At 40.2% G+C, this 15563-nt stretch overlaps 1 protein-coding gene across 3 annotated transcripts in view; it reads left to right on the top strand.

Moving 5' to 3' along the window:
• Positions 1–15563, top strand: part of DNAAF9 (dynein axonemal assembly factor 9) — a 64116-nt gene that overhangs the window by 37217 nt on the left and 11336 nt on the right. For all 3 annotated transcript variants that reach the window (XR_008840292.1, XR_008840293.1, XM_056489228.1), the window contains exons 22-31: positions 1141–1287; positions 3822–3910; positions 4145–4243; positions 4501–4618; positions 5405–5493; positions 6550–6708; positions 8418–8543; positions 10481–10518; positions 14194–14329; positions 14665–14751. Coding sequence is in view for 1 of the 3 variants with exons in the window: in XM_056489228.1 (XP_056345203.1) it covers positions 1141–1287; positions 3822–3910; positions 4145–4243; positions 4501–4618; positions 5405–5493; positions 6550–6708; positions 8418–8543; positions 10481–10518; positions 14194–14329; positions 14665–14751 (1088 nt within the window). In the remaining 2 variants the exon portion in view is untranslated. The remainder of the gene's footprint in view (positions 1–1140; positions 1288–3821; positions 3911–4144; positions 4244–4500; positions 4619–5404; positions 5494–6549; positions 6709–8417; positions 8544–10480; positions 10519–14193; positions 14330–14664; positions 14752–15563) is intronic.

The raw sequence follows: 15563 nt of genomic DNA, 5'->3' as shown, positions 1-15563 counted from the left end.
AGCAATATTTAGATTCCACAACAACGTGAACATCTTGTAAAACTTGGAGCTGGCTCCTTTCAGCCTTGTGTCTCTGGGGATTTTTGCTGCTGCTGCTGCTTTTCAGCTTTTTTCAATTTCTGGAGCCCAAAACGTTTTCCAGGAGCAGATTTGTTGGAGACTTCTCCTGCTGACAGCAGTGTGGATGAGTTGGCCTTGCAGTCACTTCTCAGGAAATCTTCAAGCCATCCTGCAGAATCCAGGGTACATGGATTCTGTTCCAAAAGCCATTTTCTCTTAAAAGAAATTGTTCTCTCTGAGGAGAATATTTTTGTGTGTTCTTCAGTAACCTCAGTGACTTTGAGAGGATTATTTTTATAATTAATCCCTCAGTCAGCAAAGCAGAGAGATTCTGTTTGCAAATGTCTCTGAGATGATACCAATTCTTATGTAACAATTCCCCAACTTCAGCTTTTTCTTCTCAACAATGAGTACAGTGAGTTCTTTGCCCATTTCTATTGAAAGTGAAGTGCATGCCACTAAAATTCTGATTTGAGTCCTACATGATTGAATTCCCATTTCCCAGAAATGTTTTCATGCTTCTGAATTGTTCTGATTTTCAAAAAGTTTGATTTGAAAAGGGTTACAAGTGAGACCTTGAGCATAAAACACTTCAACATCCTGCAGATTTGTATATAAAATCCAGTCCTGGATTGAGTCTTGGAATGACTCATGGACTTCCAGAGATGGGGCATCTCCCACTACTCTGGGAAAAAAAACAACTCTAAAACAAACTTAAAAATAACCTGAGAAGAACAAGTCAGTGTTTTCTTAGAACAAAAATTGAACTTTTTTTTGGCATTTAATTCATTTCTCATCTGTGTCTGTGTTGGAAATGTGGGTGTAGAGAAAGAGTTTGTTGTTTGAAGCAGTAGCAGAGGAAGGATCTAGATTTTGTTGTGGACAAGAGAAGATACTAAAATTCAAGCTTTATTTTCAGTTTAGTGCTTTGATCAAACTCAGATCTTTTATTTTAAACTTGTGATATCTCCAGTAGCTGCAGAGTAGAAACTGAGGGGTGCTCAACCCTCCTGCTCCATCCCTGTGCCATGCAAAGTAGAAAATATTAATTTTAACTTGACCTGTTTCTTCCTTTTCCAGGATTCCAACAGCATTGTTGCTGCTCTCTTTATAGACTTCAAAAGTTCCCTGCTTCCTCATCTCCCTGTTGAATTCCACACCCAGAACAACTTTCTGATGATTGCACTTTTCCCCAAAAGAAAGATTTATAAAGCTTTTTATTCACAGGTAAAGTAAAAGATAAATTTGGTTGGGGTGGGAGAGGAACCACATAATTGCTCTGTGTGTTTAAGATGTGTGAGAAACTGGAATTCCTGTCTGAATTTCCAGTGCTGGTGCTGCTGGTTGAATTTAATGCTCCCCATGTGCTTTTACTTTGCCTTCAGAAGGCAGCAAGGGCTCTCAAAACTCCTTTTCTGAGCTGCATTTCAATGTAGCTCTGGTGACTTAATTTGCTGCAGGGATTGTATGGAGTGGCAGAGGTTCCATTGTGTGTTTTTGTGGTCAGACACATTTGGATGGTGGAGTTCCAGTTTTGAAGTCTCCCATATGGCATTGTGTTATTCCCTAAAGTAGATTGGCTTTGTGCATTGTGCTGCAGAGGCTCTTAATAAACCCAGCTTTACAACAATGGTGCTTTTGAGGAAATGAGCCTGGAGATTTTAGGACTTCACAAGGGTTTTAGGATGTGCTCATCACACTGGGTTGGAAAAGACCACCTAGCTCAGTGAGTAGTCCCCACTGGTCATGTTAATGGTGCCATAAAATGTCTCCTCCTTTTATCTTAAGTGTTTAAATTCCTCCCACTGTTCCATTCTGTGAATGGTTGGCAATCTCTTGTTTGTTTGTATTTGAATTTTCAGCCTATTTTATTAATTCTACTTTTATATCTGTTTTATTTTTCTTTTCTCTACCAGAACACATCCTCGAGATACTCACAAATCTCAGACCTATTCTTTCTGCTTTATTTAGCCTAATAAAACAAAACCAGATTCTTTTTAATCTATGCCTATAAAAAGTGCTTTTTTTCTTCTGATATTTGTAATGCTATTCTTTTGGTCTGGTTTTTGGCTGTAGATACCCAAACTGTGTGTAGTATCTGAGATGAAGGTGTTTATTTCCCCTGTGCTTTTTCTCAGGGCTGTTTATTCCTTTCCTCCTTTGAGTTAATTTTTTGTGCTGAACAGTTCTACACTGAGGTTCAGTTTGGGTAGTTTAAATTTCTCATCTGGCACCACACCAGTTGCTTTTCTCAAGCAGATAAAACAAATCTTTTGTCTTCAGGATGTTCTCTCATGAACAAAACTTCATCAAATTGTACCTGATTGTGTAAACCATGGAAATCTATTTTTGTGCTTTGTCAGTATTTACCTTCAGGTGTGTATTGATTTCCTCCAGAAGTCTGAGTGCCTCACAGGTTACAAAGATTCACTAAAATTCAGTTACCTGGATTGACACCTCACTCACTGCACCTAGACTTGGATTATTCCAGTCCTGCTGGAAATAGGGAATTGCAGCTGCCCTGTTACCCAAATCTGGGTTTGTTAAAAACTGAGATGTTGAGCCCACAGAGCTGAAATGTGCTGTGCAGACCTGGGAGGAGGATGAGGTGATTCCCTTCCCATCCTCACTCTGAAGGATACAGGAGGAGAATTTATTCAGGCTTTGGGATGTGTTGATTTCTCTCATTTTTTTCTTCAATGCCACAGCAGCTCTTTTTAAACTTCCCTCAAGTTACAGAAGAGGGCCTGATCTATTTCCACTTTTTAGCCTGACCTATGTTTTCACTTTATCCCCAACCCTTGGACTCTTAGAGAACACAATTTTCCCTTGACCATTCCTTTTTTCCATCCCTCCCAGGCATTTCTTTGATTCTTTTCTGTGTGTTTTGAAGTGGTTCTTTCTTTAGTGGTGTGGATCCTGCTGCATGAGCAAGATTGCCTTTGTTAATATCAAAAGTATATTTGATTTTGATGGTTTTTATCTCCTACCCTTGTGTTTGGGATGCTGAGTTTTTAATGGAAAGCAGTCGTGTCTCCCCCAGTTGTTTTGTCTTGCAGACAGTTATTGTGAAAAATGACAATGGCTCTTGCCTTTACTTCTGAAAAGAAGGGAAATTCCAACCACTGACAGGACTTTGTGATTCATCTGAATCTGATTTCTAGGTTCCCAGTGCCATTCACATTAATGTATCTTGGCTGGAGCAATTGGATGTGAGCCAAAACATTCCCTGGAGAAACGAAGAGTTTCCTTTTCTTTGGGGAGGGAACAGAATTTTTCTTAAATTTCGAGTAATGATTGCTGCAATCTCACTGCATAAAAATTACAGCAGTGCTTCAAATAGCAAAGTATTAATTCAGTTCCTGCTGAAGAGCACTTGGGCTATAAACACCTACATTTTTATCAGGGAAAACCAGGCAATTTCAGTAAATTCCTAAAGTCCAGCCAAAGAAAAGGTTGAAAAATGTGATTGGTGGATTTGAATTCTTGAATATTTTGGGTTGGAAGGGACCTCAAGAGACATCTCATTCCAACCCCCTGCCACCATCCCAGGTTTCTCCAAGCCCCATCCAACACTTGGACATTCCAGGGATGGAGCAGCCACAGCTTCTCTTGCAGCAAAACTTTTCTTGTGCAATATTTAATGGCTGTGAAAATGTGTCTTTTTTTTTTTTTTTAGGTAAACAAAACCAATTCCTAAACAAACTCAAAGCAAATTTGGGAAAATCATGACACTCATGCATGGATCTGGTTTATTCCAGGTTTTCTCTTCATGGAAAAACCAGACAAACTCAGGATTATCTTTAAGGGTTGTCCAGGAAGAATTCCTGTCTGAGGAACAAAAGAAGCTGTAAGTTCATCCCAGTGCAGTGCAATTGCCCAGAAGCTGCAATTAGAAAAATGCTGGTTTTTATTAATTTTGATAAGAATTAAATTTTAATAATAATTAAGAAAAGAATTGTTGCATTCTTAGTGCAACATTCACTTTATTCTTTTTGGTACCATTTAGTGTGGAGCCATGTGGCTAAAAGAAGAGAAATGTTATGTTTCTCCTTTAACTGATTTATGATTTTTTTTCTTTTAGGCATTCCAGTGTTCAGAAGCTCTTCAATGCCTTGTCTTTCTCTTCTGGGGAAAGATGCAGGGAGCTGAAACTGTCTGCTGCCATTCCAGAATTGGAGAGGTGAGAAATTCTTTTTGTGTGCAAGGGATTCATTCTGTCAGAAATGATACAAAAATGTTTTGCCAGATGTGATGGCCATCTAAAAATGTTTCTTAAATAATTGTGTCTTTACACTAGGGTGTTTTTATTCTGAGAGGAATTATTTCCTCTCTAGCTTGACCTTTTAATACTCTTGTTTTAGTAATTTCCCAGCTATTTATATGGATGAAATCTTTTTGCTGTCAGTTGTAAGGAAGTAAATCTTTTATTTTTGGAAGGTTTATGCAGCACTTCACAGTCAGCAGTGTCAGTACCAAGCCAGTGATGAGAGCACATCTTCCTGTCCTTCTCAAACAGTCAGAAACCATTTCTGACAGCAGAGCAGGAGGTGAGAAGGTAAGGAAACAACCCCACAAGAATTCCTAGCCCTCATACAGAATATTTGGAATATTCTGTCAGTAGTTCTGTTGCAGTGTAATAAAATACTAATCATGTTCAGCCATGCTCTGCCTCCTCCACTACCACCAATTTTTTGCCTTATTTTCCTGGTTTTGTACTTCATTTTTTTTCCATTTAAACAATCTTTTGGAAGTGCAAATGGCCTTTGAACCTGATGGAATAGAGGCAGAAAATGAGGTGTAAATCTTCAAGTGAAGTGTTTTCTCTAATGTCCAGAGAGACTTTGCCCAAAAGCAGCAGCTTGTTTTTTATGAATTGCTGAATAATTTAACTGAATTGTTCTCTGGAACATAAAAGTCCTTTAAATAGCATAGGGGTAGCACATGATATTTAACATTTGCTGATATTATCTGTACAACATTCCTTTCTCTATAGGGGCAATAACAATTGTCCAGCTTAAGGCATGCTTTAAATAGCATTTTTTGAGAAAATATTTCCTTGGAGCTTCCCAGCTTTTAAATCTGCTGAAAACAAAACCAAAGCAGCAGGAATATAATCTTTCCTGGGAATATTGGTGGGATCTGTTTCTGAGACCATTCTGACAATTAATAAACCCTTAGGAACGTTTTAAAATCTGATTATAAGTTTGGTTTAACTGTGGATTTTTTAAAGAGAAAGAAAAATCCATGTGAATCATGGGAAACAGCCTTTTTGGTGCCTGCAGCAGAGTTTCTGTGGTTATTCTGTGCTCACACATCCCTGTGCCCTGTTCCTGTGTTGCAGGTGATCATCACCATCCTCACTGGGCTGCCTGGATGTCGTTCCAGTGACCTGTGTTCTTTCCTTGTCACTTTTACCAAGGAGCATGGGAGGTGGGTGCAGCTCTGCTTCCACTGATCACCAAAAAAACAGCTTGGCATGAAGGAAAAAAATCATCACTGTTCCATTTAGTGGTTTTTTAAACCTAATTTCAGACTACCAGGTAGATTTGCCCTTAAATTTATATATTTAGACAGAAAAACAGCACAGGAGATTTCTTTGTTGCCTATTCCATGTGGTAAAGTTCTTCCATTTATTGATTTGTAGTGATTCTAAAATGCCTTTTTTTTTTTTTTTCTTTTTTTTTTTTTTTGAGAGAAGACTGTACTAACAGTCCTTGCCACAGCATTGTTTTTAATTTAGCCTGATTTGAGGTACATTCAGGACATCTGTTGTATAGCAATAAGATAAATCTGCTGTAGGAATTTGCCATGCTGTGTTGATAGAGCTTCTGGAAAACAATAAAAAAAAATCTTATCCTTTTAATTCTTACAGCCAAACACCTTAGCATTTAATCTTAGCCATGTTCTGCACTATTTTTTTACTCCTCAGTCAGTCTTGATTTTATCAAGTTGAATCAGAACAGTTTTGTGGTTCTGGTATAGGGCAAACATGTAAGGTGACTTTTGAAGGTTGTGTAATAACACATCTCCTCATGTTTTCCTGCAAATGTCATTGTTACTTTCTATTTTTGCAGTGAAATATTGTCACTCCCAGAGTCTTGAATTGAATGTGTCTAATTTTTGTTTACTGCATCACTGCCAGTGCAGAATTACTCATGTGATGTACAGCTTTCAAAAAGCTGGTGAACATTGTTGTATTGAAAAACAACATAAAACACTCACAAACCCCTTTGGCAGTTGTATAAAGAAATGTGCTTATGCTGGAAATGATAGAAAAAAATAGATTATAAAAATAGATAAAAGAATATATTTAAAAAATAGAGAAAGCCAAGTGAATTTCCCTTCCCCACGTGGCCAAGTGGAACGAGATCAGATTGAGATGTGGAATCTTTGGGCTTGTCAAACTTCATTTTGGTCTGTTGGATTAATATAGGAGGGAAGCAGAGCTGTTGTGGCAGAGCTCAGGAACTCCTTTCCTCGTTGCAGGTGGATTGTTTATCGACAGACCATGGACAGCCCTGAGTGTTTCAGTGCCTCCCACTTCCAGCGTTTCCTGACAGGGCTCCTGGAGGCCCAGCAGAGCCTTGGGGTCCATCAGCCCCCCCAGAATGGGAAGAGCAGGAGGCTCCTGGTGGTGCTGCAAGGGTAAAGCTTGAGACTCTTGGAATTGTTGTGTAGAATAAGGGGGTTCTGGTTTACATGCAACAAACTCAGATTCTCTGTCCCTGTTGTCCTCAGCCTTCCTTCCATGTTCTGGAGGCACTCACAGCCCACACCCCCTGTGCTGGGCTGGTCCAGGGTGGGCAGCAGGGAGGGGGATTCTGCCCCTGTGCCCTGCTCAGGTCAGACCTCACCTGCAGAGCTGGGGCCAACAGCAGGAGCATGTGGAGGGGCTGGAGAGAGTCCAGAGGAGTCCAGGAGATGCTCCAGGCTGGGGGTGCTCACCTGGAGAAGAGAAGCTCCAGGGAGAGCTCAGAGACCTTCCAGAGCCTAAAGGGGCTCCAGGAGAACTGGAGAGGGGCTGGGGACAAGGGATGGAAGGACAGGACACAGGGAATGGCTTCAGATTGAAAGAGGGGGGATTTGGTTGGGATATTGGGAAGGAATGCCTGGCACAGGCTGTGGCTGCCCCTGATCCCTGGCAGTGTCCAGGGCCAGGTTGGAACAGCCTGGGATAGTGGAAGATCTCCCTGCTTGTTGCAGAGGGCTGAACTAAGATGACCTTTAAAGGTCCCTTCCAACCCAGACAATTCTGTGGTTCTGTGATTCTGACTCCAGAACTGCCAGCAGAGCTCAGACTGTCAGAAATCTCCTGTTGCCTGATGGAGCAGGTGATAGCAGGGTAAGGCTTAGTGACATGTTTTGGATAAATGCCATTTCCTTGTGGGATAAAGGTGAGGACTGAGCCACCTCTGTTTGACATTTCCATCTCACTGTAGCATTTGAGCACCAGGATCATCTGCAGGATGTTTTCCCCTCTGGTTCTGAGTCACTGGAAGGTGACATAAACCACTGTGAATGAGGCACTACCCTGGCCTGGCTGGAATGATTTCCAGTTTGTCCTTCTCACAAGGATATGAAAATGGAGCTCAGCATTTTCTTCATTATGGTCCATTCTGATAATGCTAAAAAACATAATTTTTTCCATATTGGAGTCAAATTGATTTTTATTTTTGTGTAATTAGTAAGGATGGTGTAAAGTTCAGTGGGCAAAATAACTGATCCTCTGGTAGCAGCACTGGCTTCAGGAACAGATAATTGGAGGTTTTTAATTCTTTCTGGATAGTTGGATGTTTGTATATTCAGCTTTAGAGTAGCTGGAGTTCTCTAAATTTCCCATTCACTTGTTAACTGACAATAGAGGGAAGTTTGTAACTGGCTGAGAAATAAATACCTAAAATTAAATCTCAAGTTCACCTAAGCCTTGATGTCATACAGACATAAAATACAACAGTGGCTGAAGTCCTGATAAAAAATGGATGCATTAATGATAGAAACATGTTTCAATTAGGATGCTGATAAGTGAGAGATGCTGTTATTTTATTCCTTTTTTAACTCAAAATTGTGCTTATATTTTATCCTAATGCCAAGCAAATTATGTGTTATATAATGCTTTTTGTGCTTTCTGCAAGCTGGACTTTCCAGTTGTTCAGTTCAAAGTTTACCCTGTTTTTCTCTGGAGTTGTTTTACAACATTTTTACATTTTTAATGTAACTTCCAATCAGCTTGATTTGTCTGAATTTCCTTAATTTGTCTGGATTTTCCAAGTTCTGAGCTGCTTTCCATAGAAATCCAGTTTTCCTTCTGTGTCCTTCTGGTTCTCTGAACCCATTTTTCATTCTGGTTCTTGCAGGTACACTGATGTCATTGATGTTGTGCAAGCTCTGCAGACTCACCCTGACCCAGATGTGAAATCTTCTTTCATCATTGGAGCAGTCAACACCTGTGTGGAGCCTCTGAGCTGCTACATGGAACACAGGTGTGCTTTGGAATATATTTTTACAAGTTTAAGAAGAGATATGTCTGGTTTTGATATCACTTTTATAATAATTAGTGATTTGTGATGGTTAAAAGCCACTGAACTGACTTAAATCCCAAATAAACTGTTTAATAATCCATCTTGGAGGAAGTTGGAAGTGCTGTTTGGTTTATCAGGATGGCACTTGGTTTCCACTGGATACATAATTATATAGAATATCAATACAAGTTCAGCTCTTAGAAGAATAAACAAAAATTGTTTAAATATAAATCCTCTGGTTAAAGGCTTTGTGACATTTGGACAATCAGTTGTCCTCTGAATAATTCTCTTTTTTGCAATCTTTTTGTAAGTCAGACCAGAAATGGAGACGTGCATCTCAGTTTGGGTTATCAATTCTGCCACTACTTTTGAATGTTTAAAAACACTTTGCAGGTTTAAAATATGGAATTTAAGGGAAACAACCCCTTAAATGGGGAAGAGAATGACAAAGCACGGAAGCCAAAGCATTGCAAGTGTTAAAATCTGATATCCTGGGTTACTGCAGAGCCAGGGTGGGGAGGAAATGGTCTCAGAGCCAAGTCACTGACCTTTGCAGTAGTTTGATTTCATAGTAAATGTGTGTGCTCCAGACTTCAGCAAACATGGAAATCATTTCTCAGACCTATCTGTAAAATTGTAACACTCCAATTTTTTAATTATGCCTTGCAGCTGATTTGATAAAAGTAAGTTCCAGCAGTTAGAGTTTTTGGAGTTGGTAGCACTGCTTCTGTTTGTGATCAAACTGTGCATCACAGCTTAGAGCTGAGCTGCCCAAGCAGTTTCTAAAAGTGCATTCCTGACATTTCCTGGCTGTTTTGAACACTAACCAACGTGCTGCTTGTGCTTTGCAGTAGTCAGTCAATAGACCTTACCTTGCTGCTGCTTCTTGTCCCTGTGACAAAGACACCAAATAAATATTAAAGAATACATCAAATATTGGTGAATTGATGCTGGAGTGCTGCTTAAACTTGTTCTTTCCATAATTATAGGAAAGACAAGTTCCATTTCTGTTGTATTTTTAACTTACTAACCTGTTACTAGTCCTGGTACTGCTTGGTGTTACAGCAGCAGCAGCCTGCAGTCCTTTAACACTGTTTGTCTCCTGAAATGCAGAAGCAATTGAAGGAAGAGGCTCAGCCTGTGCTGTAGATTATTTTTGTTTTGCTTTGGAGTTTGTTCTGATAAGAATTTACCAAGTAGCCACCTTGGCAAACCTTGCAGTTGGGAAGCTTTGGTAATTTCACTGTGAGAATGGAACAGAGTGGATTTCATGTGTGGCTTGGAACTTGCACTCAAGAAAATCAAACCCCTTTCCTGCCTCAGAGTTCATCACTGTAAAGATCCAGCTCTTCCATGAGCATGGGATGGAGCTTTTCCCCATTCTCCATTAGCAGACCAAGGCAGGGGAGAGGGAATTGAGAGAAACAGGTAAAATATTCTCCTGAGGTTTTGTGTCCATGATAAAACTCCTGAAAATAATTGTCACTTGTCTGACACAGCAGCAGCAATTGGCATTCTGTACATCCAGTCTTTCTATGGAAAGCTCCCACTCTTTGAAAGGCACAATTCTTTAGGGCAAACTTTAAATTCCTATTGTTTAAATGAGAATTAAAATAACATTGAAGCATTTCTGACTCCTTAGAATGCAAAACAAATTGCACGGTGGGAATTAGTTCTTAAATCTGTTGGAGAATTAAAACCATCTACAAAACTGAATTTTTGGGAGAAAAGTCCTAAAAGACATAACCTGTGAGGATGTTGGAGTTTTATGGATTGAGGAAAAGAAGCATGAAAATGGTTTGGTTCATGAGACTCTGTCAGCATCCAAGTGAATGTAAATGTTTGACTTATTAAATAATAATATCCATTCTTGATATGTGAACTTTCTGGTTTTTTAGGCTTCTTTTTCCCAAGTTCTTGGACCAGTGTTCACAAGGTATGTGTCACTTTTCCTGACTTTGAGCTCTACAGAACAATAACTGAGCCATGTGGCCAAATAAATACCTGTATTTATTATTTGTGCTGTTAACACACATAGCCACAGGGTCATGATAAACTCTTGGAGGGAAGAATAGACAATCTCTGCCTACACTGTCAAATATCACAGGCAGGAAATGAAAAAATTCTGGAGCATGATCCACTTGGAAGTCCTCATCTGCAGGATGGATTTCCTAAGACTATGAATTAAACTGTTCACCTTGAACTGGTGTAACTGGGAGTGAAATGGATTGGATTGAGTTCCACCCTCCTTTGGGGATGTGTGAGGAAATGGAGCTTCCTTCTCCTTCTTCTCCTTCTCTCCTTCTCCTCCTCCTCCTCCTCCTTCTCCCCTCTATTAGAAAGGGAGAAATGAGGGGTGCCCTTGTTCCCCAAATCCTCCTCTTGGTGTGGCCTGGAGGGTCCTTGCAGGGCTCATCTCAGCTGATGTTCAGTTTTATATCCTGAAATGAATCCCTTGCCTGCATTGTCCTCCTTGTCAGCCTTGGCAGTTAGAGCATAAATGGGATATGATCCTTCCTCACCTGCCCTCAAATCCCCTGCAAGTGTTGAAGGCCAGCTTGGATTTATTTTGTTTATTTATTTTCATATCTAAATGCAGTTGTTGCAAAATCAGAGTAGGATGCTTTGCTCTTCTTGTGGCTGCTTAAACTCTGATTGCTCTGCTTGGCTGCCAGAGTGGTGCCACCTCTTTTCATGTGTGAAGAGAACCCTAAAGAATGAAGTTGTGAACAAGCTGGACAGGAAGTAGGTGCTGTTATATAAATCAAAATTTTATTTGGAGAAAAATGTTGGTGCTCCAAATTGGGAAACTGTCATGTCACAGCTAAATTTGAAGAGATCAGGAGAATGTTAAGAATATAAAGAATTATTAATAACTACAGAGAAGTTAAAAGTGCAAAAATGCCTTTTTGTCTTATGAAAGAATAAATAAAAAAATACTCAAAGCTTTGTTTTTCTTAAAATGAATTTGTACAGACTAGATTGGGTGAGAATTTGTCATTGTTGAAGGAGAACTGCAAAATGCCAGGACAAGAGTAGCTAATTTTCTGACAGTCAAAATACTGCAGGAGTCACAAATCCTGGAGGTTAGAGGGATGTTCTTGTGGCAGGGAATAATTTCTGGACTTTGCAAAGTGTTGTCACCAGTTCTCTGATACAGAAGAGTTTCAGGAGGAAAAGTGGGCATTGTACAGGTCTGAAAACAGAACACTGTGGGTGTAAGAGAAGCCAAGTGCAGCCAGAGGCAAGTAGGAATTAATTGCACTTTGGGTTTGTACCTTCTCCTCAGAACTCCCCAGATGGGGGGAGTGAGTTGGGTTTGCCTTTTGCTGTGTGACAAAGGGGGCCCTGAGCGTGGTGTCAATGTGACATTTTCCAAAATTTCTCTTTGGAGAGCCCCAAGACTCAGAGAGGCAGGGACTGGGGAGAACTGACAGAACTTGAGCAGAATGACCAAGTATCCTGTGCATACTTGCTTAAACTTCTCAAAAAAACCTGCCACCATCTGTGTGCTGTAATTCCCTTTTGTCTCTTTTTTTTTTTTTTTTTTTTTTTTTCTTTCTTTCCTTTCTTTCTTGCACAGAAGCTGTAAGATGATTCCTTCCTAGTCTAAGGGTACCCTGGCATTCCCTGTGAAACAATTTCATATAGAACACAAATTAAGACATCACCATTGTTAAATATTCCCATTGTAAGTTTGGGAGCAAAGAGGAGCCATTATTTTCATACAGCATATGTATTTTTAATCCATCCCTCCTGTTCCTTTCCTGCTTCCATTGAACATGCTATTCCCCAGGCTGCAAGAGTTCTTTTCTTTAGAGGAGTGTATAAATAAAGATTTAAACAAAACTGGGTGGTCTTCAAAATGCATCTCTTAGAAACAGAGATGGCAGTGGCAGTTTAAATAGAAAAGGTTAAATTTGTTCATTACTGAAGCTGTGGGGGCACAGGGGAGGTATGTGATTTGCTAGATTTGTTTTTCCCTGAATCTTTTTTTTTTAACTTAGACCTTTTCCAGATTAGTCCTTGACAATTCTGGATCATCTGCAGGGCATGGTGATGCCAACTGTCACATGGACTGGTGACATCTCTGTAGCACAACCACAGGGTGCTGGTGGCTGGTTCAGGAATCCCAGAATGGTTTGGGTCACCTTCCACTACCCCAGGCTGCTCCAAGCCCCATCCAACCTGGCCTGGAGTATTCCAGGGGTGGAATTATTATCTTATTCATGGCATGATTATCTTATTCATATTTTTATCCTAATTTCATGATTAATATCCCAGACTTGATATCATTTCAAGCCTGCACCTGGCTTAAATTTCAAAGGGTTCTTGCTGTTCTCATTCCCTTTTCCCCCTCCTCCAAGAGCAAGTGAGTGTTGGAGAAGACATGGATATTCCTGAAATTGGAGTGGAAACTTGTAGCCAGGTTAAAAGAAAAGAGAAACACAGTGATGGAGATTTGTGCTGTTAATAAAGTCCAGGCTTGGAAGGGCCAGTGATGCAAAGAGCAGTGACTGGGAGTGTATGGTGTAATGGAAGTGCTCCAGAAATATTTGGTGCAGGATTGGTGTGTAAAGCAGCCTTTGCCTGGATTAATGTGATTTAAGGCTTGTGTAAAGACCAGGACTTACCTGAGGCAGCAGATCAGGTGTGATCAGTTGTTAGATCTTTGTTTTAAGTAGTTGAAGGCAGAGGGAATTCATCCTGGCTCAGTTGTTCATGGATATTGGAGATTTTCTGTTCTTCCACTCCACTTGTAGTCACAGGAAAGTGTCAGAGCAGGGCTGCACATCTTGAGAAAAAAAATAACATTTATTATAAAATGACAGAATTGTTTGGGTTGGAAAATACCTCTAAGATCATCAAATCCAATCATCAACCCAGCACCACTGCCCTGTGTCAAGTGTGTTCTTTCAGCACTTCCAGGGATGGGGACTCCACCACTGCCCTGGGCAGCTGTGCCAGGGCTGGGCAGCCCTTTCCATGGACAAATACTTCCTAAAATCTCATCTAAACCTCCCCTGGCACAGCTTGAGGCCATTTCCTTTCCATTTCCTCTCCATCCCTCACACATCCTAGGGAGTCACCAAGTGTTGCCACTGCAGTTTCTTTGAGGAACTGAGCTGAACCTCAAATCATGTACAGTGGAAAGCAGGGATCTTGGAAGTGAAATTACCTGGATCTGTTATCTTTGTGATGCCTCATGGGCTCAGTCTTGCTGTCTGAATACTCTTTTGAAGTCTTTAAAGACAAAAAACCCTTCTCTTGGTTTTGGAAGTGAGTGTCCAGAATACTGATTTTTAGCTGTTCAGTCTCTTACTGCACATTGAATTCGCCAAGAGACTTCAAACCTTAGTGTTCTGTTTTTTTAGTCCTGCTCAAATTGATTTGTTGTTTCCATTAATTGATTCTGTGGATTGAGTCTAAATCAATTCTGTTAGATGAAAGCTTCTCTGCTTGATTTTTTTCATTGTAGACTTTCCTTTTCTCTTTAACGAAAGAATGCAGTGAGAGGGAACGAAAACAAGAATGCTTGGAGCATCACTTGGTTTCTTAGTCACTATTTACATGCCTGAGCTGTGTAAATTACCCTGATTTCCTTCCACAGGCCTGGTGAGTAACGTGGTTTTCACCAGTCATGCCACAGAGCAGAGGCACCCGCTCCTTGTGCAGCTGCAGAGCCTGATCCGAGCAGCAAATCCTGGAGTTGCCTTTGTGCTGGCAGAAAATGGAATTGTGACCAGGTACATCCCTCAGGATTTATGGCTTTTGGCACACCAGCACTCAGAAACTTCTCCTCTCTTGTTGTTACTCTGGTGATTTATAGGAAGGAAATGCAGATTTTTCTTAATTGCTTCTTGTGCAAAAGGGATTTTCCCTTTATGTTTATGGGCATATAAATACAGGGATAAGGAGATGTGTTTTGTTTGCAGAGTGTGATTGATGTTGCTGTTACTGCCATACTAAAGGAATAGCTTTTAATTTTACTGTCACTAGCACATTATGTTTTATATAAATAGATAGTGGCCATTTTATTTAACTTAGGAAATTAAAAATCTTCATTTTTATCTCTTTACAGGAATGAGGATATTGAATTAATTCTCTCAGAAAGCAGTTTTTCAACTCCTCAGATGATGAGAGCTCGATATTTAATGTACCCTGGCTGGCAAGTATCTAGACTGAGAAGTATTAAAACTATTTTTCTAATTAACTTGAAGATTAAAATGTTTCACTAACTTCATTTATATTTTTTTTCTAAGACTACTCATTTGGAACAGGCAGCAGCTCTGTAAATCATTTTTAAGAGAGCTGATGATTATTCTTAGTGGATACAAGAGTGCTGCCCTTTTATGGGGCAAAAAGCTCCTTTCTGGCCACCATTTAAATCAATGGCAAGATTACTGTTGCTTTGCAGAAGAATAGGCAAGAACCCTGTGGGAATAAACTGGGAAGGATTGGGATGGGTGAGGTCAATAATGACTGGAGTAATTTCATCCTGACAGCTATTCAGCATTACTGGAATGAACTTGCTGTGTCAGTCTGGCCATTAGCAGAACAATTATTCACAAAACCCAGGAACCTCAGTGACAGCCTTGGCACAGCTGAGGCACAAACCCACGTGGCACCAAACTCCACTGAGCACTGAGGAGATTTCTCCTGGCTCAGGGCTCTTCACACATCTTGTTGCAGTTTGTGCTGCACCTTTTTGGCAGAAATCTGCAGCTGTCAGCCACCATAACTCCTGGCTGGATGGGCTCTGTGCTGGAAACATCATTTATTTATCATACCTTGCAGTCCTCTGTGTCTCTTTATTAATAAATTTGGTTCTGAATTGGATGCAAGTAGCCAAGTAAAGCTACTGGAGTGAACCAGCACAAGGATTTTGAGGATATTGAATTAATATCATCAGAGCTGCTTGTGGATTGCATGGAGACAAAGAGAGCAGGAAAAGAAAGTATTTCAAACTTTTGGACAGCT

The sequence above is a fragment of the Oenanthe melanoleuca genome, chromosome 4 (assembly GCF_029582105.1).
Source record: "Oenanthe melanoleuca isolate GR-GAL-2019-014 chromosome 4, OMel1.0, whole genome shotgun sequence".
NCBI classification, from domain to species: domain Eukaryota; kingdom Metazoa; phylum Chordata; class Aves; order Passeriformes; family Muscicapidae; genus Oenanthe; species Oenanthe melanoleuca.
The sequence above is the reverse complement of the archived record's forward strand: the minus strand, read 5'-3'. Positions and strand labels throughout refer to the sequence as shown.